The sequence below is a fragment of the Gigantopelta aegis genome, chromosome 8, assembly GCF_016097555.1.
Source record: "Gigantopelta aegis isolate Gae_Host chromosome 8, Gae_host_genome, whole genome shotgun sequence".
NCBI classification, from domain to species: domain Eukaryota; kingdom Metazoa; phylum Mollusca; class Gastropoda; order Neomphalida; family Peltospiridae; genus Gigantopelta; species Gigantopelta aegis.
The window spans coordinates 70641279-70665408 of record NC_054706.1 but is presented as its reverse complement, the minus strand read 5'-3'; the positions used below and the strand labels follow the sequence as shown (position 1 = coordinate 70665408).

The 24130-nt window shown below is 34.7% G+C and overlaps 1 protein-coding gene across 2 annotated transcripts; it reads right to left on the bottom strand.

Moving 5' to 3' along the window:
* Positions 1 to 170: 170 nt before the first annotated feature.
* On the bottom strand, positions 171 to 24013 carry LOC121379189 (mismatch repair endonuclease PMS2-like). 2 transcript variants are annotated; one of them, XM_041507686.1, is made up of 25 exons: positions 23529 to 24013; positions 22384 to 22535; positions 20320 to 20406; positions 19861 to 19963; positions 17539 to 17641; positions 16943 to 17112; positions 16084 to 16260; positions 14705 to 14804; positions 13040 to 13124; positions 11784 to 11863; positions 11162 to 11225; positions 10375 to 10417; positions 9795 to 9831; positions 9147 to 9240; positions 7635 to 8521; positions 7289 to 7370; positions 7069 to 7168; positions 6529 to 6565; positions 4938 to 5068; positions 4346 to 4446; positions 3503 to 3571; positions 2810 to 2847; positions 2227 to 2331; positions 1732 to 1767; positions 171 to 1159 (listed from the first exon to the last, which is right to left on the bottom strand). In XM_041507686.1, the coding sequence occupies exons 1-25, from the start codon at positions 23567 to 23569 to the stop codon at positions 1097 to 1099; spliced, it is 2985 nt and encodes a 994-aa protein (XP_041363620.1). In that variant the 5' UTR covers positions 23570 to 24013; the 3' UTR covers positions 171 to 1096. The 2 variants fall into 2 exon arrangements, with proteins under 2 accessions (XP_041363620.1, XP_041363621.1); XM_041507687.1 differs by having other exon boundaries at positions 23537 to 24013.
* Between the last annotated feature and the right edge of the window lie 117 nt (positions 24014 to 24130).

Below are 24130 nucleotides of genomic sequence, written 5' to 3'. Positions count from 1 at the left end.
TTACCAAAGGTTTTACAGATACATGTAATAGCCAAGTATTAATATGATGTTGAACACAAAAATATTCTTCCTTCTTTTTACCAGGTATGCAATTACCACTTTGGTCACTGAGTGCCTGGATGTTGCTAAACATTCCTTGCCTTTCCAAATGAAAACACTGAACACATGAATAAAACTTAAAATTTATTATCCTAATTTACCTCACCGAGGTGTCAACAAGATAAATATATACATTAATCTTTGTAGTATGTGCTGTATATGGGAAAGTTATTAAAAAAACCCCAACCCCAAAATACTGTCCATTCTCTTGGTAAAATATCCACTTATCACCATAGTAAAGCAAGTTTATATTTGTTTTTATTGGAACATTGTTCTGTCACCATGGTAACACTTCAAGAGAATATTATCCCGTTACCTGAAGAATGTCTTGTACAAACCAGTGTTAATGACTTCCAGAACCTACACTCTACACATGCCCTGTTCATTGGTTTAGACTGCTGTCTCCTTATGTCAGCAACACTTCTGTTGCTCAGATGTACTATTTATACCTCTAAATGTTTTCTTGTCACCATTGCAACATATTTCGCCACAGGACTTCTAGAATTATTACAAAATCCACTAGCCACAATTAAAAATTAATTAGCCCTACTTTACTTAATATAATTTTGCTAATAATCAATATGTTACCTAAAGATGGCGATAGCAATTAAAAACACTACGAATGGGTGGTGGGTTTGGGGCAAGATATTCATTATTTACAAAATAGACTTAAATGCAGCATTTGACAACTTTTTTTGACTAGCCATAGGGCATGGCAACAGTAGTTATTTACTAGCCCAGTGTTGAATATCACTAACCATAGGAGTGGGGCTACCATAATCTAGAAGCCCTGCACCAGATATCCTTCTGTGACTTCCGATAGAACACTTCCCTAGGCTGTTTTACCGTAGTAACTTCTGAGAGAACACTGTGATAACATTGTCCTATCACCTTGGCAACACAAGTTTGTAGGTGAATACAGTCCTATCACTGTCGTAACATTTCTGTACGAATTGTCACATCACCTTGGTAACAGTTCTGTAAAAACACTGTCCTATCACCGTGGCAACATATTCAAGTTGATCAGATGTCTCATTGTTGGTCTTCCATGAGGACAGTTCTGAAAAAAGGGTTTACAAATAAAATGGTAACTATATATTCGAGGAAAATTAAACAAAAATGTCTCACCTATTATAAAACAATTCAGTGTACTGTGATTAAAAATACACAGGTGCAACTATAAACCAAGTTTTACTGACCTATGACTTATAGTTTGTGAAAAACTGATCTGATACAAAGTTGATACTAATAATGTCAGACAAGTAATACAAATATCTCGCCTTTTTACTCTACAGAGGTGAGACAGAAAAAATGATGTGAACATCAGAAAAAATCATCTAAATACTGATTCCCATGTTATGGTGTATGTTTTGTATGCAGTCATGAACAAATGAGCATTAACAAGATTTGAATAATAATCATGAAAAGTAAAAAATTATATCTTTAAACACAGTAAAATAAAATAGATCTTGTATAAGCAAAAGGAAATATCTGGAAAAAGACTAGATGCAAACATTTTCTTCTTAATGTTGAGATGGATACATACCAAAGACACGATCCCCAACTAGTCTTTGAAAAACAGGCAACACAAGTTATTAAATATTAAAAAGATACATTTATTAATACACTTACCCAAGGCTGTTCTATTTCTCCCATGTGACACAGCAGCTGAAAAATAAAAAAAGGAAAACATATTACATTGGAAGTAAGAAACTCATCACACTGGTACCACAAGATGTGTTTGAGCAAATATTAAAGTGATAGCAATATAGTCTACCTTTAAGAAGGGAAGATTTAAAAAATATGATGAAATAAAGTGTGTTTTATTTAACGACATCACTGATTTATTATTCATCGGCTATTGGATGTAAAACATTTGGTAATTTTGACATACAGTCTTAGAGAGGAAACCTGCTACATTTTTCCATTAGTAGTAACAGATCTTTTATATGCATCATCCCACAGCCTTTGATATACGATTGTGGTGCACTGGCTGGAACGAGAAATAGCCCAATGAGCCCACTGATGGGGATCGATCCCAAACTGACCATGCATCAAGCGAGTGCTTTACCACTGGGCTACATACCGCCCATGATGAAATAAATGCTATACAGAACAGATCCAAACCTTTTTCATTTGGGAGTTCTTCAAAGCCGTACCAACCATGATGGACTTTCTACAAGCTCTGGAGGCAAACATCTGTCGGACACGAGATGGGCGACACATCACACCCTGCAAACATACGATGTATGACATACAGTCAAACTTCAAACACCGTTTCACATACAATAGTAAAAATGAGACATGAAAATGCGGTGGCTAAAATATTCTACAAACTTTAGACGGTAGAAAGTAGAGGGTTATTATGAGTTTTTAATAATAAAAAACCCAAGAAAGTAGAGTAACAGTTTTTGGAGCGCTAAAATCTGGACTTCCTGAAACCAATATCTGGATGTGTGTCGTCTCTGAATTATGAAATATACAGTCAACAAAAGACCAGTTTAGCATGTCATAATGAAATTGGAGCCAAAATAGATTAAAACAGTTACAAGTAATGTTTTACAATTAAGTAACTGTTTTCATTTTTAATTTAGTTAAAACACAACCAAAAGAAATCTGGATAAAAATATCTTTAGTATATAATTTTGCCAGGAAAACCAGCCAATGTGATTAATTTATTATTTCCGAAAGTATAAATACCATCACTTACTGGAGAATCAGTTAGCATAAACACCAGTTCCTCAATATCTGAAAAACAAGAAAGCCACCATTTGATTAATACAAAAGTATGCAGAGATGAAATTACCTTGAAAAAAACAATGATTCTACAGAAATAAATATGTAGCCTACTATAAACTGATTCTGTCAATAAACAAATAATTAGAAATATAAGTCAAGAATGTATGTAAGATGAACATTCATAGACCCAATTATAAAGGAAGTTTCATTCATCTAAGACGTGTGTGTGTAAGAGTTAAGAGTTTGTGAAAAATGGGCTTCATTGTGAAAACTCAAAGAAATGAAAAAGCTGCCATCATTGGAAAAGTAATAATAATAATAATAATAATAATAATAATAATGATAAATAATAATAATGATAAATAATAATAATGATAAATAATAATAATAATAATTTAAAGAAGGTTACACAAATAGTAGTGCACTAATCTCCCTTGTGGCCGTCTATCCATTAAGCATTAAACATTATTGCTCTACATAAATACCTATATCTTACCTTTTTACTTCTAAGGTGAGACAAAAAACTTAAACCTTGTGAGAAAAGGAGATGGTAGTTGTATTTTGAGATATATTCAACAACCCAATTCCATATAAGGAGTTAATATGAAATAACCAAACTTTGAAAACTAAAATATATTTCTAAATATAAAGAGCATACACATACCTTCTTTCCCAAAGTGCCAGTTCTTACTGATTGGAGTTGACAACAACTTTACACGTTTTGTTGGCTCTGCTGCAAAGCAAAGGTAAGATAGTATTCAAATCAAAGTGAAAACAGAATTAAACAGAGCAGAATACACGTCAACACTAGTCAAATCAACGTAGTCAAATCTTGAAAAATCATGTACATTTGTAAAAATTGTAGTAACATCTCCATGACAATAACCTATCAGCTAAGACCAACCTAGACACAGAACTATCAATAGTGTGTTCAGGAGGTGGAGAACTGATGATTTATTCAATGTGATGTATTATTACCCATATGGTTAAAAATATCTTGGTACATATCAAAGTGATTCATCTCACTAGAACGCCAAGTGGGACATATCATTTCGACATCACACAATGTCATCGAATGGAGCACTACAACCTTACAGGAACGTCAACCAAACGAATTGAGTGATATAAATTAAGATCGATTATGGGTAATAAATAAGATATTAAACTCCCTACCATTTTGTATCGTGTTTATGTTTCTCGTAAAATAATTTTCATTGTCACTTGCTAAAGTGTAAGACAGTTGACTTTTTTCCCCACTCAGGACATAAACATGATATGAAATGGAAGCTTGTTGAATATCCTATAATACTGAATTGACCACGAGCACTCAGCCTCCTAAACATGATTACTGATATAGAATAGTAAATGGAATATTACTGGTGCAAATATATCCATCAATTTTTAAAAATTGTCTATAGAAGTTCATGGTGTACATGCATGGATAAAACAAACTGATACTCTCTACCGCTTTCACAGTGTGCTTAATAATAATAAGTAAAACATTTACCAGTGTCATCAATTAGGAAATCAAATCCATTTTTCTTGAATATTTCTAAATTGTCCACTAAAATGGCTTCATTGCTGGCAGTTAACTCCAAATTTTGTGGACTGAAAGAAATTTGAAAAATAAGACAAATTACATTAGACCATGTAACTATGACTAAAACAAAAAATGACCATGAATTTGTTAGTTAGCAGTAAATAGCCATTTTGGGCACCTACTTTCATCTGAAATACTAATAGAGTCTTCGAGTTGTCAACTACAAAATGTTGAGACACTCCCATCTAACAACCACATACTTTCACAAAGATAATCAAAACTACTGGTAATATGTAACTGACAATGTGCTAATACATCACATAATTGTGTTTAACACAAAACTGGTTAGGCCTGTCACGATTTTATTACCTTAAGTTGTATACCTATTTCTTTTTCACATCATAATGGGTGTTTTTTGTCTTTCTAAACAAGCATTTGGTTTCAGCTTATGCTAATTATCTACTACACTTCCATGATCACATTATTTCGGTTTTAAAAACAAGGAGTAAAAAACTTTCCTCATGTGTTTATCACCTTGGAAGACAAAGGATTAACAAACCAAATGAGTTTCTGGCTGTCGATGACTGTGTGTCGCTGTAACATCTCAAAGTTAAATTTCTCATCCGACGCATGCTGGTCCACGATGAAGAGATCATCTCCAGACTTAGCAATAATAAAACCCAGATTGAACTGAAATAATACAAATATATGTTACAGCTTAGCAATAATAAAACCCAGATTGAACTGAAATAATAAAAATATGGGATGTTACAGCTTAGCAATGATGAACAAACCATGAGTTTCTGGCTGTGAACCTTAATAATCAAAAAAATATATGTTACAGCTTAGCAATAATAAAACCCAGATTGAACCTTAATAATAAAAATATATGTTACAGCTTAGCAATGATGAAACCCAGATTGAACCTTAATAATAAAAATATATGTTACAGCTTAGCAATGATAAAACCCAGATTGAACTGAAATAATAAAAATATATGTAATAATAAAAATATATTTTACAGCTTAGCAAAGATAAAACTCACTCTAACTAAAAAAAATCAAAGTATGTAACAGCTTAGTGTTGATAAAACATAGAATTAAAGGCATATTGTCACAGACCTATTAAATAACCTAACAAAGTATTACCTAAAAATATATAATTTTGATTTGTCCCTGAATCATAGTAAATGTACTTTATTCAACCATCTACATAGCCACCATACTCCACTTATTAATGGTATTTCATAAAAATAATTGAATTATGGCAATGGTCTATAATTCAAAAACTAATATTGTCAACAGGGTTGACATGGATTTCACTCCATCGTGGTTCAGTTAAGGTGATGCGATAACCAGATTTGGTTTCCAAATATTAATGTAATTTTGATTTATTATCCATTTTTAGAGAAATAAAATTCTTAAATCTGTGACAGTATGCCTTGAACTCAGAAAAAAGAAGAAGACAATATTGTAACCAATGACAGAAGGGAGATAACTACAGTGAACACTTTCTAGTCCCACATGGAACTGATTTGATCAAGACTGCACTGTATTAACAGAGAACAGAGAAAGCAAATTTCACAGAATGTTCTAAACCCCACCCCTAAAAAAAGCACACACACATAACCAAAACAACTTTATACATATAAAATTGAAAGTAAACGTTTTCCAGAATGAACTGAACAAATTTAAACATATACAGTAAAATGAGTATTATTCACTTGTTTATAATTTTCACTTTTTTTTCATGTTTTTAAGTTAACCGTGAAAATTACACTTATGCGAATAGGCCCAATTACTAGAAAAAAACAACAACAAGAAGATGACAAACACAACACAGTACATTTACTCACAATACTTGTACTATCAATATAATAAAACAATAAACATAAAACACAGCCAACTGCTATGAAACAAATAACAGTCTGTTTTGTTAATAAGTGTTTGACTACTAATACTCTAGCATGTACCAAAATAGAATTCTATACATGTTTCATTTCGGTTTTTTAATTTTTGCCCATTGCAAAAATTAAAAACTGTGAAATGGCTGTATTTTCAATATCACAAAATTTACTCCCGTGAATAAAACCCAGTTTACAATATACTACGAAATAAAACATGATGTACACATCAAATAAAACTCATTACCTGGCCAACAATGTCCATATCTTGAAACATGTCCTTTCTGAAGAAAAAAAAAGAAAAAAAAAAAGTCAGTAAAAGAGTTGAATCACAATCAGATATTTCAACAGCTTGTCAAAACCACACAGTGAAGTTCAGAAATAAATTTGTGAGAAAAAAAAAATCCATTTATGTTTGTGCTTGTATTCAATTATGGTCCAAGCACACTTCCTGGATACACACCTAAGCTACCTGAGCTCGTTGTTGAGGACAGGAGTTAATGGTTAATTGTTAGATTCCCATTGAGCTATTTCTTGTTCCAGTCAGTGCACCATGACTGGTATATCAAAGGCCTGTTTGTGGGATAGTGCATATAAAAGATCCCTTGCTACTAATGGCAAAATGTAGCAGGTTTCCTTTCTAAGACTATATGTCAGAATTACTGAATGGTTGACACCCAACAGCCAATGATTAAAAAATCAATGTGTTCTAGTGTTGTCATTAAACAAAACAAACTTTAATTTTAAAATTTCTAGCTAATGACACATAACTTTTGTATACACTTACGTGATCTCTTTTTGAAGTTCGTCTTCAGCTGCCTTGTTGTCAGTGGCAACAATCTGGGCTCGAAAACTCCGACAAAATTCTGACTTTCCTTCATTTTGTACTGCAAAAGAATAACACACACATAGTACAATTCAGTACACTGATACCTGACTAAAACATTAATATCACAGAAACTACTGAAATATCACATTCAGTTTAAAAAAAGATTAGAAAAAGTAACCTTTCTGACTTCTTCGTTGTTTCAAATCGTGCAAGGAAAAAGATATGGTCTTCTCTTTCTTAATACAGTCTAGTTTCTCATCCTATGGAAAGAGAAAAAAAGATCTCAGTCAGTTGTAATATAAATTATAAATCTATAAGTTAATATATCCCTTACTCTACAGACTTTATCTTTAATCAATACATGTATACAAGCGACAAATAAATCTTCACAATGCACACTTAATCAATTATTAATCGATTGGTTAGTGAAAACTGCTGCTGGCTAAAACAAAACTGAACTTGATTTCCAACATTAGCAAAACTACAGATTATTGTATTTAATATAAAATATTCATGTGACTTACATATTTTTGACATACTGTGACATCACATTCTGCCACAGAAATGAGACTTTTTACAGAACTACCATCATTTGTTCTGTTTGTCATTTCCTCCCCACCAAGAGCACCGGAGTCAGAAGGTGACACACAAAGAACAGGATGATTTTCCATCTCTGGCCGAGAACACATGGTAAAAGATGAAGCTGATTCTTCATGGAAACCATCTGTATTGTCAGTATGATGAGATGAAACAGAGCAAGAAGCATCCTTTTGAACGTCAGATATGGATGAGGACTGAGAAGGGATGGATTCCTGACTGGACACATTACATGATGGTACCAATTCCTGACTGGACAAATCACATGGTGGTACAGACTCCTGACTGAACACATCAGATAGTGGTACAGATTCCTGACTTGACAGTACGGATTCTTGGTCTGACTTGCATGAGACAATCTCATTAAACCTCGCCTCATCACCAGAATAACCAACTGTTGCCACCTTACTGCTGAACTCTGGACAAACTAAACCAACTGCAGCCACCTTACTGTTGAACTCTGGAGAAACCGAACCAAAACCTGAAGACTCTGAAAGTGTGGGGGATTTTTCTTCTATGCACTTCATATCATTCTGTGAACTGCTGGATGTCCTAGAATCATCATAGTCAGAGATTACATGATTTGAAAGTGAGGAAGTCACTAGATCACTGCCAATACTTGTAGAAGTTGTGATGTCAATAGAAACTGAAGATCCTTCTTTACTACAGGAAATGGAGACAGGATTCTGTTCTTCACTATAAGAGAAATGTTTCTGTGGAGTTGATGACTTGAAGAACATTTTGATGGAAGACTCAGGTTTGGAGGTAGGAAGACTGTGGTGTTTTGATAAAACCCAGCTGTCGATCTTTCTTTCTGAAATGGTTCAAAACAGACAAAATTCTTTAAGTATGTTACACGAAACAAAATATTGCATAATAAGGACCATACAATCTGCATGTGTTAACAAATTGACAATCACTTCTTTTTACATACAAAAATTGCTAAAATACACACAGAATATTCTGATTTTTTTTTTGATGACACCACAACATAGAAACAAAATTGGCAATAGGATTTGTATAAAAACAATATATATAAAAAAATATTATTTTTTTTTTTTAAAATAATTAAATGGTCAAACAAATAAATAGGATATGTATTTTTGTAATCTATAAATGTGGCACAAAGCAACCATGATAACTGATTTTTTTCAAAGAGATTTACAGATCTTCATGGTATCATATTTACTGTTGCTAACACCAAACTTTATTTCATTTTAATTTAAAAAAAAAATTTGTTGTCCCTAGCCCATATGACTCCCCAACCTATTGACTGCCTTACAACATATATAGGTACACCTCACAGCAAAGAGACCTATAACGTATATAATTAATTGTTGTTGGTCATTTTACACAACTATGCATCAAAATATGACATCACTACCACGTAAACATACATGTATATCCATGCTGATGGCATATTTAAAAGGAACACCAACCTTTAGGACTTTCAGTATTGTTTGTGTGTTCTTGTTTGTCAAAAGCGCTCAAGTAAGATCTTTTCAGTCTGGACAGCATGCCGCTTGATGACTGCTACAACAAAACATCATCAAAACACTTGAATGATAACATGTCCAAATATAGTGACGTAATTTTCACATTTTGTATTTATCACGGACGTTTATACTTTAATGTTCTAAATGTCAAAATACTAACAGTAAATCTAACTTATTGTTCAGTCCAAAAATCCTGTTTGCCTGATTAAAAAACCCAGCTACAGACATATAAATCATTCATTTCATTTCAACTTTTTTTTCGTGCTTATATCCAATTAAGGTTCAAAGCACACTGTCCTGGGCACACACCTCAGCCATCTGGGCTGTCTGTCCAGGACAGCGGGTTAGTTGTTAGTGGTTAGTGAGAGAAAAGAGGGTGTAGTGGTCTTACATCTACCCATTGAGTCATTAAAAACTCGCTCTGGGTGGGAGCTGGTACTGGGCTGTGAACCCTGTACCTACCAGCCTTATGTCCAATGGTCTAATTACGACACCACCGAGGCCAGTTCATATAAATCAAAAGGGAACTGAATATTTCAAAAAGTTAACTTTGACCAAAAAGAAGGTAATATTATACGATACAAAGCTTACCTGAGTGTTTGGTTCCGAATTACTTCTATGAATCAATCTAAAGGAGATCAAATATGTTTATAATCAACATATAACTAAAACAATCATACTAACAATGTCATAGATATAACATGAATCAGGTTTGTTTTATATACTTAAGACAAAAACAAATGAAACTGATATGGTATAACACTGACATAATGTTATAGAAAATGGTCCGTTATGAATTATAATGTAAAATGAAAACCAAAAGTGAGAGACATACCAGACAAAAATCTAGAATATATAAAAACGTACAGAAAAGACGTTCATAGACAGTACAAATCCATTGACGACCATCTTTAAGAGTAACTCAGTCTGACTGGACTTTTTCTTATTGTGGGTAACATTGGAAAACTGATAATTTTGTCTAGGATGAGTTTTGTTAATATCATGAATTATAGTCTATCCTAAAAGCAAAATATAATTCTCACTGATAGCTTCCATGTTACAAATATAACATTACGGAAAATATGCATCACAACATATTATTGATGACATACTTGGCAAGATAAACATTTAAAATATTGTTTTGCGTAAAGAAACATGATACAATGCTCACCCTCTAGGTTCCTGGGTACTCAAGTCTTCCCCACGTTTCACTGCTAAAACAAAGAGAAGAACATCACTGAATATCTGCTAAAACTAAAGCTGGGACTGCACGGTTGATTTCAGAAAAAAGAATTGTTACGAGTTTATAAACAATAACAAGTGTCAATTAGAAAAATATCACGTTAAAACAGATTCAGTACACTTCTTTAATAATGTACCGATATGTGATCAGTTATTGTATAAAGATACCTAATGGAAATTTAAAAGCAAAATGAAGTTAGCAAAACGGCAATAATCAGAACATGTCTGAGCAAGTGAACATGTAACATAAAGACTATTTCCTACCTTATTCATCACAGTTTATAGTAACAAGTAAGTTCTTAATACTATTGCATGCACACAATGTTAAATTATTAAAAAAACCTGGTGGCCGAATTTACAAAGCCTGTTTTTCTTAAACGCAGGTGTTTAAGCATTGTAAATGTATGTAGTTACACGCGTGTAAGACATAAACAGGTGTTTAAGCATTGTAAATGTATGTAGTTACACGCGTGTAAGACATAAACAGGTTTTTAAGCATTGTAAATGTATGTAGTTACACACGTGTAAGACAAACAGGTGTTTAAGCATTGTAAATGTATGTAGTTACACACGTGTAAGACAAACAGGTGTTTAAGCATTGTAAATGTATGTAGTTACACACGTGTAAGACATAAACAGGTGTTTAAGCATTGTAAATGTATGTAGTTACACGCATGTAAGACATAAACAGGTTTTGCCCTGAGAGATTTTCTTACTCGATTCCACCTGGTTGATTCTAAGACAGGAAGTTGTTGGCTCATACAACTTCACCAGAGAGGTCTGAAATTAAAAATATAATAAGTAAATAAAATAAACTGCTACGTTCAATGTGGAGTAAGACCACATACACCAAGTTTTAGAGTAAAACAACTATAATAAGATAATTTTAAACTAGTTTCCACCCATGTGAAAGTGGAATTAATGATTAGGTTTTTATTTTGTTTTGACTAACCTACAAGCAGTAACGTGGATTCGAAGTTCAAATGAAAATCAATTTTAACTGATAAAGAAATGAACAAAATCAAATAAATTCTACTGAACCCTTAAGATAGTTATCAAACAGAAGGCTAGAAACAATAAATCATCTGGCAACAATCAAAGGAAAAACTAGATATTTGCATTTTTAAAATTGAAAAATTGTACTTTTCAATCAGTTATCTACCCTAAATTATTATCATTCTCGATCAAGCACAAATTAGTTATGGAAAAGTTGATTGACTAGTCACAATGTTCATGATCATCAATTCTAGATTAAACACAATTCTGGAAAGGTCAAATGGTCAGTCACAATATACATGATCATCACTGAATTTTAAGGTGTAATAGTTTCAACTTCACCTTCAATGTTGCCAGCAACAATTTCTCCTCCTGCATGAAGATCTGTCTTTTGTCTGGGGTCACATTAACATCAACAGATTCTGAAACCAAACCATATTGTATAATGTTAAAACGTTATTTTTAAAACATCACAACTATAAGACAAACACTGTTGAATGATTGTAATGTCAGTGTATGAAAATAGAATATAAACAAGAAAGTCAATTTTTTTTTAAACTGGACCCTCTGTAAACCGGAATTCCCTCAAAACAAAACATTTTACTTGGTCCCTTTTTAAATATCTGTGTAGAAGAGAACCTCTCTAAATTGGATACCTCTGAAAACTGGACTTTTACTTGTTCCCAAGGGTGTCCGGTTTTGAGAAGTTTCACTGTATATATATTTTGGATGGTGTGTAACCTCAAATTTTGATCAGAGCTATTTCTGGAAGAGCAGAACATTTCGACAAATTATACGCAAACTGCAAAAACCCCACAATTATTTTTCAACTAAATACCAATCATTACATCTAATATTTTTGACAAATTAAAATATAATTTGCCATTTTTTTATTTTTTATTTCCAATGGGCGAGTTTGGCAAGTAGCTGAGCTGGCACTGCTTCAGCTAGGTAAGCTATGAAGTTAAGCTGTGATGAAAAACCAGGGACATATACCTTATTAGAGGGACATATACCTCATTACATTGACATATACCTTATTACATTGAAATATACCTAAGTTGTTCCAGAATTAGGAGAGACAGGAGATGCTTATTACTTATATATTTAAAAAATTGACTCCCCTTACATCATTGATTTTGGAACAGCCCTTAGGATATAAAACAAAAAGTACTGGTGAGGTACATGATACGCCCGTCAGGAGTTTGATGGAAAACCATATGATGTTCAGAATATAGACAAATTATTTGATTTATTTGTATCACAGTAATTGTATGTGACACACCACCATCCCAAGTTGTTCCTACATGTGAGGTTTGATGGTCCTGTATGCATTTGTATGCAAGATGTGGTCTGGACAAGGATTTACTGTTATGAGCAGTAGACTGAAAAGTAGGTCATAGTGATCTAGTAACAGTACGCGACACACTGACATCCCATGTTGTTCCTACATGTGAGGTTTGATGATCCTGTATGCATCTGTATGTAAAATATGGTCCAGACAAGAAAAAGTTAACAGACAGATGTACGGACGCACAACGTCATAGATGGGCGTATAATGAAAAAACAGGTAGCAGATTAAGATGAAAGTATGTTACCCTTTGCCATGGTGATGTGAAGAACAACAAATGGATGCTGGTGTCTGTTGTAGCTGTGGTACACCTCGTTTATCAGTCGCAAGATCTACATTACAAACAAAACATTATTAAAAAAAGGTAAAAATCACAAAGAATATAACTCATGACAGTTAAAATGTGTTTGTTTTGTTTAATAACACCACTAGAGCACATTGATTTTATTAATCAACGGCTATTAGATGTCAAACATTTGGTAAGTTAGACATGTAGTCTTAGAGAGGAAACCCATTTTTCCATTAGTTTCATATTCACCATCCCACAGCCTTTGATATAGCATTTGTGGTCCTCTGGCTGGAACGAGAAATAGCCCAATGACATATAGTCTTCGAGGAAAGAATAGCACATACCACGGCCTTTGATATAGCATTTGTGGTCCTCTGGCTGGAACGAGAAATAGCCCAATGACATATAGTCTTCGAGGAAAGAATAGCACATACCACGGCCTTTGATATAGCATTTGTGGTCCTCCGGCTGGAACGAGAAATAGCCCAATGACATATAGTCTTCGAGGAAAGAATAGCACATACCACGGCCTTTGATATAGCATTTGTGGTCCTCTGGCTGGAACGAGAAATAGCCCAATGACATATAGTCTTCGAGGAAAGAATAGCACATACCACGGCCTTTGATATAGCATTTGTGGTCCTCCGGCTGGAACGAGAAATAGCCCAATGACATATAGTCTTCGAGGAAAGAATAGCACATACCACGGCCTTTGATATAGCATTTGTGGTCCTCCGGCTGGAACGAGAAATAGCCCAATGACATATAGTCTTCGAGGAAAGAATAGCACATACCACGGCCTTTGATATAGCATTTGTGGTCCTCCGGCTGGAACGAGAAATAGCCCAATGACATATAGTCTTCGAGGAAAGAATAGCACATACCACGGCCTTTGATATAGCATTTGTGGTCCTCTGGCTGGAACGAGAAATAGCCCAATGACATATAGTCTTCGAGGAAAGAATAGCACATACCACGGCCTTTGATATAGCATTTGTGGTCCTCCGGCTGGAACGAGAAATAGCCCAATGACATATAGTCTTCGAGGAAAGAATAGCACATACCACGGCCTTTGATATAGCATTTGTGGTCCTCTGGCTGGAACGAGAAATAGCCCAATGACATATAGTCTTCGAGGAAAGAATAGCACATACCACGGCCTTTGATATAGCATTTGTGGTCCTCTGGCTGGAACGAGAAATAGCCCAATGACATATAGTCTTCGAGGAAAGAATAGCACATACCACGGCCTTTGATATACTAGTCGTGGTGCACTTAATTGTTCAATTTTAACTTATTTTCGTGCTTATATCCAATTGAAGTTCAAGCGTGCTGTCCTCGGCAGGATAGTGAGTTAGTGGTTAGTTGTTAGTGAGAGAAAAGAGGGTATAGTTGTTACCCAGTGAGTCGTTAAAACTCGCTCTGAGTGGGAGCCAGTACCGGGCTGCGAACCCAGTGCCTACCATCCGTATATCCGATGGCTTAACCACGACACCACCGAGGCCGGTTACAAAACAGAAACAAGTGATCTTTTATATGTACCAGTCATGGGGCACTGGTAGGGACAAGGAAAAACCCAGTCCATCATACGCATACTAAACAAAACGTAAGTCCTGTAATTACCTTAGAAGAGTCACACGGCCTCTTGTTTATAAAGACAAACTGACGATCGGAGCTGCTACGACCTTGACCATGTTCACATTTTGACACAAACCCTTCAATTCTGAAAAACAGAAAGAAAAAACCCGAAACTTGTAAGTAACAGTTGTGGCTCTGCAAACCATGAAGAGATCTGATTAGTAAAAGGTTTGGGAGCCACTTTTGACAATTTATTTATTTACTATATCAACAACCATTTCAGCATTGGGTTAGTTGGTCAACATCTTTTGTAATTTAACTACTGAACTGATTAATATTATCACAGTGTTTTTTTTCATGAATAGGCAAATTTAGCCCATGTTTGCAATATATACATTTTGTGAACGGTAAACATCGCCTTAACCTTCTGACTACTGCAGGCGAGATATCTCGCCCGACGTCACACCAGTTGACATACTGTAAACTGTATACAGTGCATTCCCCACTTCATATTTCCCACCATTTTGTATATGGCACTCACCGGAAATAATTATAGAACACAGGAAATAGATTAAGTGAGAGTATGGCAGCTTTAGTTTTTTGTTTTTCGATGAAAAATACCTGGGAATGTTTAGCTCAAACAGTGGTTTTCTACAAGTATTTTCACTAGACAACAATGGCGGAACATTGCAGTCATTTTCAGGAATTGATAGCCGATTGTGACAGCTAATTTGATAATAAATTTGATCATTTTACGAACAACGAAAATCACCAAATATTGGGATATGAATTGTATTCTTTTTTAAAAACAAATTCTGGTCAGAAAAACAGTTATTGGGAATAATGGACATAAATAATAGACATATGGCTACAAATACCAGTAAGTAAACACATTTTTTGCCAAATTTTAATCAACATTAACCGATATAAAATATAAAAATTTGAAAAAAACACAAAAATAATACTTTCTGATTCAAATATGAACTTTATTTTATGTATTTATAAAAGATTTAAGTGAACATATGTGAGTAACATTTATAAACTTGTACCCACTCAACTTGGTTTTTGTTAAAAATTAATCCAGTAGTCTGAAGGTTAAGCACACTCTAACCTCGAAGATAATGTGACTACAGAATGAATGCAAACAACACAAACGTTTCTCTACAGTAACAAAATATATCTATTAAATTATTCTCTAATTTCGAAGTGCCCATGAATGGATGATATATTTAGTAAATTATTTAAAATCAGAGATGAAATCACCTTCAGCGACCAAAAAATCTTGAAAACTTTACTGATTCTTGAAAAATGTACTGAGCTTTTCAGTAAAAAGAAAAACAAGGATAGGAACCAGTTTTGAATAGCATTAAAATGTGGAATCTATTTTTTTTTTTTTTTAATCATTGTAAAATACAAGATCTCACCTAAAAAGCTGTTCCCCATTGTTTCTAGGCTTCACGCCAAACCAGGAACAAACTTCTTCTGAGGCTTCTGTCTGTTTGAACTCCAATAAACTCTGAACTTGTTTCGGTCCAAAAATATTAGCAATGTTTTCTTTTATAGTCGAATTCCCTTTAGTAGACACAACAACAGACCGATTCCTGCAAAGAGATTGTCATCGTGAATTCTATTAATGTGCCCCTATTCCCGTATGGTTTCGGGCACGTCCCTCACAGGTCCCAGTTCTGTCATAGACATTATTGGGGCCTGGGACGGATACTGCAAGGAGAAGCAAGTGAAAAATCATGTTGATAATCTACTACCATAAATTTAATATGAGCAGTGAAAAATACTACACCCCAATTATGGCATCAGTTTTAACAACCATGGGAAAAGCCATGTGTTACTATTAGTATATTTGTTCTAAAAACAACATTAAATCTAAGAAATTACTTTTCTATGTTATAAATCAATATCACACAAAGACTTTAAGAAGCCTGTTTTTCTTACATACAGGTGTTTAAGCATAGTAAATGTATGTAGTTACACACATGTAAGACATAAACAGGCTTTGTAAATTCAGCCCTTAATGTTCAGGGTTGAGGGTGGGGAGTGGGGAGATTATTTCCAGATTAGTCTAAGGAATGCAAATGTTCTCATCATTAACATTTTCAAGAGGATGTTTTTCTCTTTAGAGTTTAAAAAAGAAGAAGTGTATAACCATTCTGTGTTTTTTAATTTGTCGCAGTAGATTGATGGTTTTACTGTTGCAAACATAGTTTTACTGACTTTGCATTATTACTGAAATACCAATATTTTAACAGTGTACCATCTGCAACTCACCCTTTGCCCACCTGGTTGGTGCAGGTGATTCGAGCACCTGTCGTTATCAGGCAGTAAGCATTTAACACCTGCACCATCTTGGCAAACTCCTTCTTGAGATTGCGGTGAAACTCTTTGTGTCTCACTGGAAGCGTGTAGAACAGGTTCTGTAATACAACGGTTGTTCCCGTCTGAAAAACAAATAAATAGAACTTTCTTATTTTGGTTCCATTCAATGTAACTCGATTTTTGTCTATACATTTAGTTAAAGTCCTGGGTACACACGTCAGCTATCTGGCCTGTCTGTCCGTGAAAATGGACAGGTCAGCTATCTGGTCCATCTTTTCATGGACAGGTCAGCTACCTGGCCCGTCTGTCCGTTAAAATGGACAGGTCAGCTATCTGGTTTGTCTGTCTGTGAAAATAGACAGGTCAGCTCTCTGGCCTGTCTGTCAGTGAAAATGGATACTAAGTTTGATTAATTTACAAACCAGTAGCACATCTAAATAAAGTTACAATAGAATGAAGCCTGTCCCAGAGTAAAAATTTCCTCTATTTCAGGTGTAATTATTTTCTACTGCACATGAAAACGTAAAGATTGATTCTTACACTCTTACCTGTCTGGGACTTGGTGTCTTACAGGTGATGGTTCCATGCTGATTAAACTCCAACTTGGTCCCTACAGATTGGCTCTTATGGCATGTCACCACAGACATATTACTGAAATGTTCAATATTTGGCTAGTAATCTAGCAATAATGAATACACAAACATAAATGACAATGCTGTAACTATGAATTGGTATGCAGCAAAATTAAATTCACAACCTATTTTATAGAATATAAGCATGTATAAAGTCAATACATGGTTGGCTAATAAACATTTTAAAATTACAGAATTGAAATGTTTTATGTACTGTACTTTAGTAAAATGCACTATACTTGCTATACAACAAAAGAACACTCAAAATGTACAATAAAGAACAAGTAAAACCATTGGTTATTTAGACACTAGGTAGAGAGAGAAAACCTGTTGTCACCACAATGCAGGAGAAAACATTTCAATATCTTAGATACAATTCAACTACTGATGCACTGCACATCACTGTCATCAGTGTCCATACATCAGTCTAGAACAGTATAGAACTGATGCCTATTTTGAATACAAAAATAAAATTTTGAAAATCCTTAAGTTTGTGACGTTTTATTTTAAAATGCAACGATTCCCCAAATAACGGATTAGCAGGTGTGAAACTGACAGCGAATAGAACAATAGTTCATTTGAAATTTGTTCCATGCCATGGCATAAAATTTGGCACGAACGATTCTGTCGTTCATCTGTCGGTTATGCAAAACCAATATAAACGACGAATCGTTCGTGCAAAAGCTGTAATCGCTTGTCAGAAAATTAAAAAACCTCGTGTGTTAACTAATATCATCAATGTTTTGAAAAGCTTCATGTGGTGGGAAATCCCTAACCTAGATGTACGTCATATGACAAGTGCTTGATGGTAATGTTCTAACCAGCTTTCCATCTGTCGTTCAACGTGTCCAGCTATTTTCTTCATGACTACCGTCACTTTCGTTATAAAACACTACCTACGTTGGCACGCCACCAACATATTTACAATTCGCTGACATTTGCAGTCGTCATGATATTCGGTGTTTGAAGCACGTCACACTTTTATGAGTAGTTTCTTAGAATATTATATTATATACCGATGCAATTTAATGACACTGATGAAAACAAAATATGTTCTGAAAATAAAAATAGACGTGTGTCATCATAAGTGCATGAGACGGGTAAGTGCTGGAGCAAAACCTCAAATTCGGGTAAAAATGGTAGAGATAATCAGGCAAAATGTGCTAACCTGACACTTTTTTACCATAATATATTTCCATCATTCTACCATCAAAATTAGTTGTAATCATTTGCAACCCTATAATCGTGATTCGTTTGCAACCCTATATAATTGTTTGGTAGTAATACTAATATGAATAAATGTTATCCAGATTCGGGCATTTTCGTTTAATTCGAGCAAAAGCCAGCCTGCCCCCTACACAAAAGGGAGCCCGTACGCCTATGGGTGTCATGAAAAATCTCTCTCACCGCTACTCCAAGCCAATCGGAATAAGTCGGCTGATTACGGATTTTCCTAGGAGTTCAACACTTGTAGCTTCTTCCAGACTGATTCTAGTCTATTAATAACAAACACGATGACATTCTAGCGACTGTACCTAGTGTCGGACAAAATGACCGCTATTAAACGTGCAGCTATCATTAGACTGATTAGTTTAAAATCCATTTTGCCTGTCACAAGAGCATGTAGTATTATTAACATGCACCGCGGTGTGCGAGATCTCGTGACAATCGTGTTCTCGTTACTATGAATAGCATTTTACAGAATTATTCATTTCCAACAAATCGAAACTAGCTTAATTTTAATTTTCGCCTGGCAGCTTTCAAGTTAGTCCTAGCACACAAAAAGTATATTTTCGTAATAGAGAAAAGCTACAAAAATCACTCATCTTAGGTTCTCGTTTGATTATCATTGCCCATTAACCTTTTCATTTTTATCTAACTATTGAAGAAAATCATTCGTGTAATCACTAAAACCACACGAACGACATATTGGTTGTTTGAAAAATTCAAATTTTATGCCCTGCATGCAATGGCGATTCCTACCAAAAAGAGGAAAAATATCTTTTATATACACTTATCCATAAACAGAAAAGTGTATACTCTGGTCTGAGGCAGAGGGTGAGATGGGAAAAACCTCCAAATCCATCAAGTGTTCTATGCAATGATTTGTTGAACCTTAAGCGAGAACTCTACTACTGAACTACATCCTACCTACAAGAGTTAAAAGAACTGATTTAAATAATAATAGCCATAAATAATTAACAGGTTGGTTGTATTTATACAACAACAAAAGATTACCTTAGGGCACAGAGAGATGAAAGGGCTTCTCCACGAAACCCAAACGTCTCGACCGTGGCAACATCGGAGAAATCAGCAATCTTGGATGTGTGGTGCTTCAGTGCTACAAGTCAATAAAAAAGGAGAATGTTAAATACTGTGTAATTGTTATTAAGTTAAATGCACTTAACACCTTTCCAAATGTTCATATCTTTTTAATAAGAAAGACAAACACAAATGAATCATTTACAAAAATAAATGTAATGTCTCTGCTAAACAGTTAAAATCAATGTTACATTCCTCTTTAGCTAATGTATATAACAGCAACATATATACAGAGACAGATTTTTTTTTTTTAAATTAGCTGTACATTTTGTACATAAGTTCCATAACAAACTGTACAATTTTAGAATACATCCTTCAGATTTACAAGATGACATGTAATGTACACAAGCCTTGGTAAAATAAATCACCACTTACTAAGCCCACTGAAATTCTTTTCTTCTACACCACACCCATTGTCACCGACTTCAATCGACTCACTCCCATATTCCTTGAGCTTCACATCTAACAAAATATCACAGTACTGGTACAGTAAGAAGATCAGTAAAGTATGTGAAAAAATCTCAACAAAAATCAACACGTCAAAAACCCTAACCTAAACAGGGGCTGAGGCAGGATTTTTTCAGAGGGAGTGCAACACTTAGCAAAAGTATCTACAATATTCGAAAGTATGCAGACCTCGTCATTTAAGGGGAACTATCATTCTTACCTCCCAGTACTCCCATGAGACTTAGTTCAGGGTACCGGCCTCGGTGGTGTCGTGGTTAAGCCATCAGACACAAGACTGGTAAGTACTGGGTTCTCAGACAGGTACCGGCTCCCACCCAGAGCGAGTTTTAATGACTCAATGGTTAGGTGTAAGACCACTACACAGACTTCTCTCTCACTAACCACTAACAAGCAACTCACTGTCCTGAACAGACAGCCCAGATAACTGAGGTATGTGCCCAGGTCAGTGAGCTTGAACCGTAATTGGATATAAACACGAAATAAATTGAAGAAGTTCAGGGTGAGTAATTTTTATCTCCCTTTGGCATGTGAATTTACATGGTATAAATATAGTAATATCTTAAATGGGTACTCACCACCCTTTTCTTCTCTTTTTTTTGAGGTGGAAGGGGGTGGGGTTTGCACTCTCCAAGCAGCCTCTACTGCTAAATCATATAGTTCATGCTCTACATTAAAGCCACCCAACCAAAAAAAAACCCAATTCATTGATTAAAGCCACCCAACTAAAAATATGAAATATGTTCTGTTAAGTTTAGAAGTGATATTTTTGTGTTGCTGGAGAAGACTTATTATTATTTTGCTCACTCAAGTTCAAAAAAAAAATCTTATCCACCCAGCTTTACAACCAGAAAACATCATCACTGACCCAAGTTTCCAATGTGAAATATGTAATTTTGAAACTCCATTTTTCAACCTCAAATTGTGAAGAAAACCCCCCCGCAACTAATGTAACACTCTCTTGATGTGTATAATATTTTAGAGGATATCTTAGTTAGTCTAATTACCCCAATAAAATGTACAGAAATTAATTAATATATTTTAAAATACTTTCTTTTAAACCCTACAATCACGATCCATGACGTCATTGTTTATGATGCTTTCATAAAATTTATTTTCACTTTCAATCGACGATGAGTAATCCCATCCATCATCTACTACAAAGTCTTTAGTATCAGTTTATTTTTGGTGAATATATCCTTTCCAAATCTTCAATTTTCATTAAATAATAATTCCAACAAATAGCAAGAAATTGAACCCATGTGTGCATTACATCATCAATAATGTTTACATAAATTTAGACATTTCGATATTGCGACAACTTAAATAAGAATACCAGTCAACAAAATATACTCAACGTGCTCGACTGTCATTCCACCATGTTCTAGCATACACAAAATCAAAATAGATAACTCCTGTTAATGTTGACAGCTGTGTTTATGAAGACTGGTCATGTCTCTACTGCAGTCGAGAATGGAAGGGAAAGAGTTAAAGCACCCTAGTTACCTTTGTATAGTTACATATATATGGTTCTGATTTCCAAGGTCTTTATTTCTACAGTAAACTTGTTTTAAATTGTTACAGGCAAATGGTGCAGGGCAGTCTGTACTGTTGGGAGCAACATTTTTATAGGGGAGGTCAATTCATGCTATTCTGAAAACTATTCTGAACAAAAAGGAACATTTGCTTGCAAGTTGGAGAGGGAAGGGGGTGCTGAACCCCAAAACCCTGCATATGTACGTGTTACATTTATCACGGGCATAGGAAGGTGCCAAAAAGGGGGGAGGGGGGAGCACACACAAACACATATATATATATATAAATACATGTATAAATATTTAAAAACCATAGCTGCTGCTTCAGTGGGGGCACGTATCTCCCCCACCCCCCCTTCTATGCCAGTGTGCATGTCTATGTCCTCTATACATATAAAAGGAGACATCTTTATTTTGTACACTGTATTTGGACACAAACCAACAGACGTTGCCCCGGCGTCGATACTGTTCTCAACCAGCTCCTTAACGGCTGTGGCCAATGTCAGCACAACTTGTCCGGAACAGATCCGGTGAACCGACGCTTTGTCTATCGCCTGGATATTAAACGGTTCTGGTGGAGTGTCAGACATCCTGCAATTATAAAAAACATTTAGTTACAACTTCTTAACTCAGTCAGTGCATCTATTCATTAGAAACATCTGTTGAAAGTAATTCTAAATATAGCTGTCAAATGTTGATCATTATTACTTTATGGTGGAATATCATGTGTTTTTACAATTTACAGTTATTGGCATTCGATGGAAAAGTCAGGGGAGGGGGGATAGAGTTGTATGTAGATAAAATAACTATAGTGGTGCAGGCATCGAAATAAGTCGAGAACGGTTGTTCAGGATACCGGGAGGTTACCACATGTGAGAAAAGTCGAGAACGGTGTTTTGTTCTCGACAAAAATTTCAACGGTAGTTTTGTTTCCGAACGTAAAGTTACTAAACCACGTAATGTATTCCGGACTTCCGCATTTCATTTTCTTGTAAGGAATTGCATCGCGCGCACTTGTACAATTGCAAGCAATTATAGTCATTCTGCATTTAAGCAGCTTCCACTAGATAAATTTACTTCCGGATTTCGTTTCTCGTACCGATGTTCGCGCACACAGATACAATTTCAGAACGTTCATAAATGCATGCATACTAAAATAATCATCTGGCACACATGTAATGGCGTTAAAAAGTAGTAGTAACAGGAATTCAATTCTAACTATCATATAGTTGTAGTAACCTATAGGTTACCAGGCTATATTTTGTGGTAACCTGTAAATGGGTTACCAGACACAATGCTTATTTCGATGCCTGTGGTGCCATTAAAAATAGAATCACGGCACATTAATATAGTGTTCTTCAGTTTTAAAAAAATACACCTTCCCTTACAATGTTGAATTTATTTTGTTACATCCATAACCTACATCTTTTTATTCAACCCAGAAGCTTCACTTTAAAACTAATTTTAAAATCTAGAGGTTTCATATGGCATTTAACTCATATAACTTTAATCTCATTAATCCCTTCAATACAGATTTAATATTAAACTACAGATGTCAACACAAAACTCAATAAAATGCATTACTGGTTTACTTCGCTGTTTGCGGCACTTTCAGTTTTCACCATTGCTGACAATGTCCCGCCAAGTTCAACTATAAATATTTATTTTCTCATTTTCTTTACCAAATGGAATGATCACACGCCTGTGTAATTTTGATTTATCATATGCTCGTTTTAAAAATGTGTGATTATTAATAAAACATTAAATAGTGTTTATGAAATTTAAAAACTTAAATAATAAATACAAAATGTGCCACTTTGACTGTCAGTGTCAGTCCATTTCCGTGTTTTCATAAACAAAGCGGTCACAGATTGTTTCGTAGCTTGCTATATTTTCGCACTGCCGGTAAACTCAAAAGCTGCGTTTACTGTTCGCAAATTATTATGGTCAAATACAATGTACCGAACATTTACTAATTGTGGCAATTTTATAAATGAAAATGTCGAAATTGAGAAGAAAAAAAAAGCTACAATTTTACGTAAATTGAATTACTATTCTAAATACTGATCAATAAAAGTTTATAAATATCCCGAGCTATTTAGACTTCGATAGATATACCATCGACGTCCCAAACTGCGTTCACCTAACGACAAAAACACGAATACAATATTTACGGAAATACTATT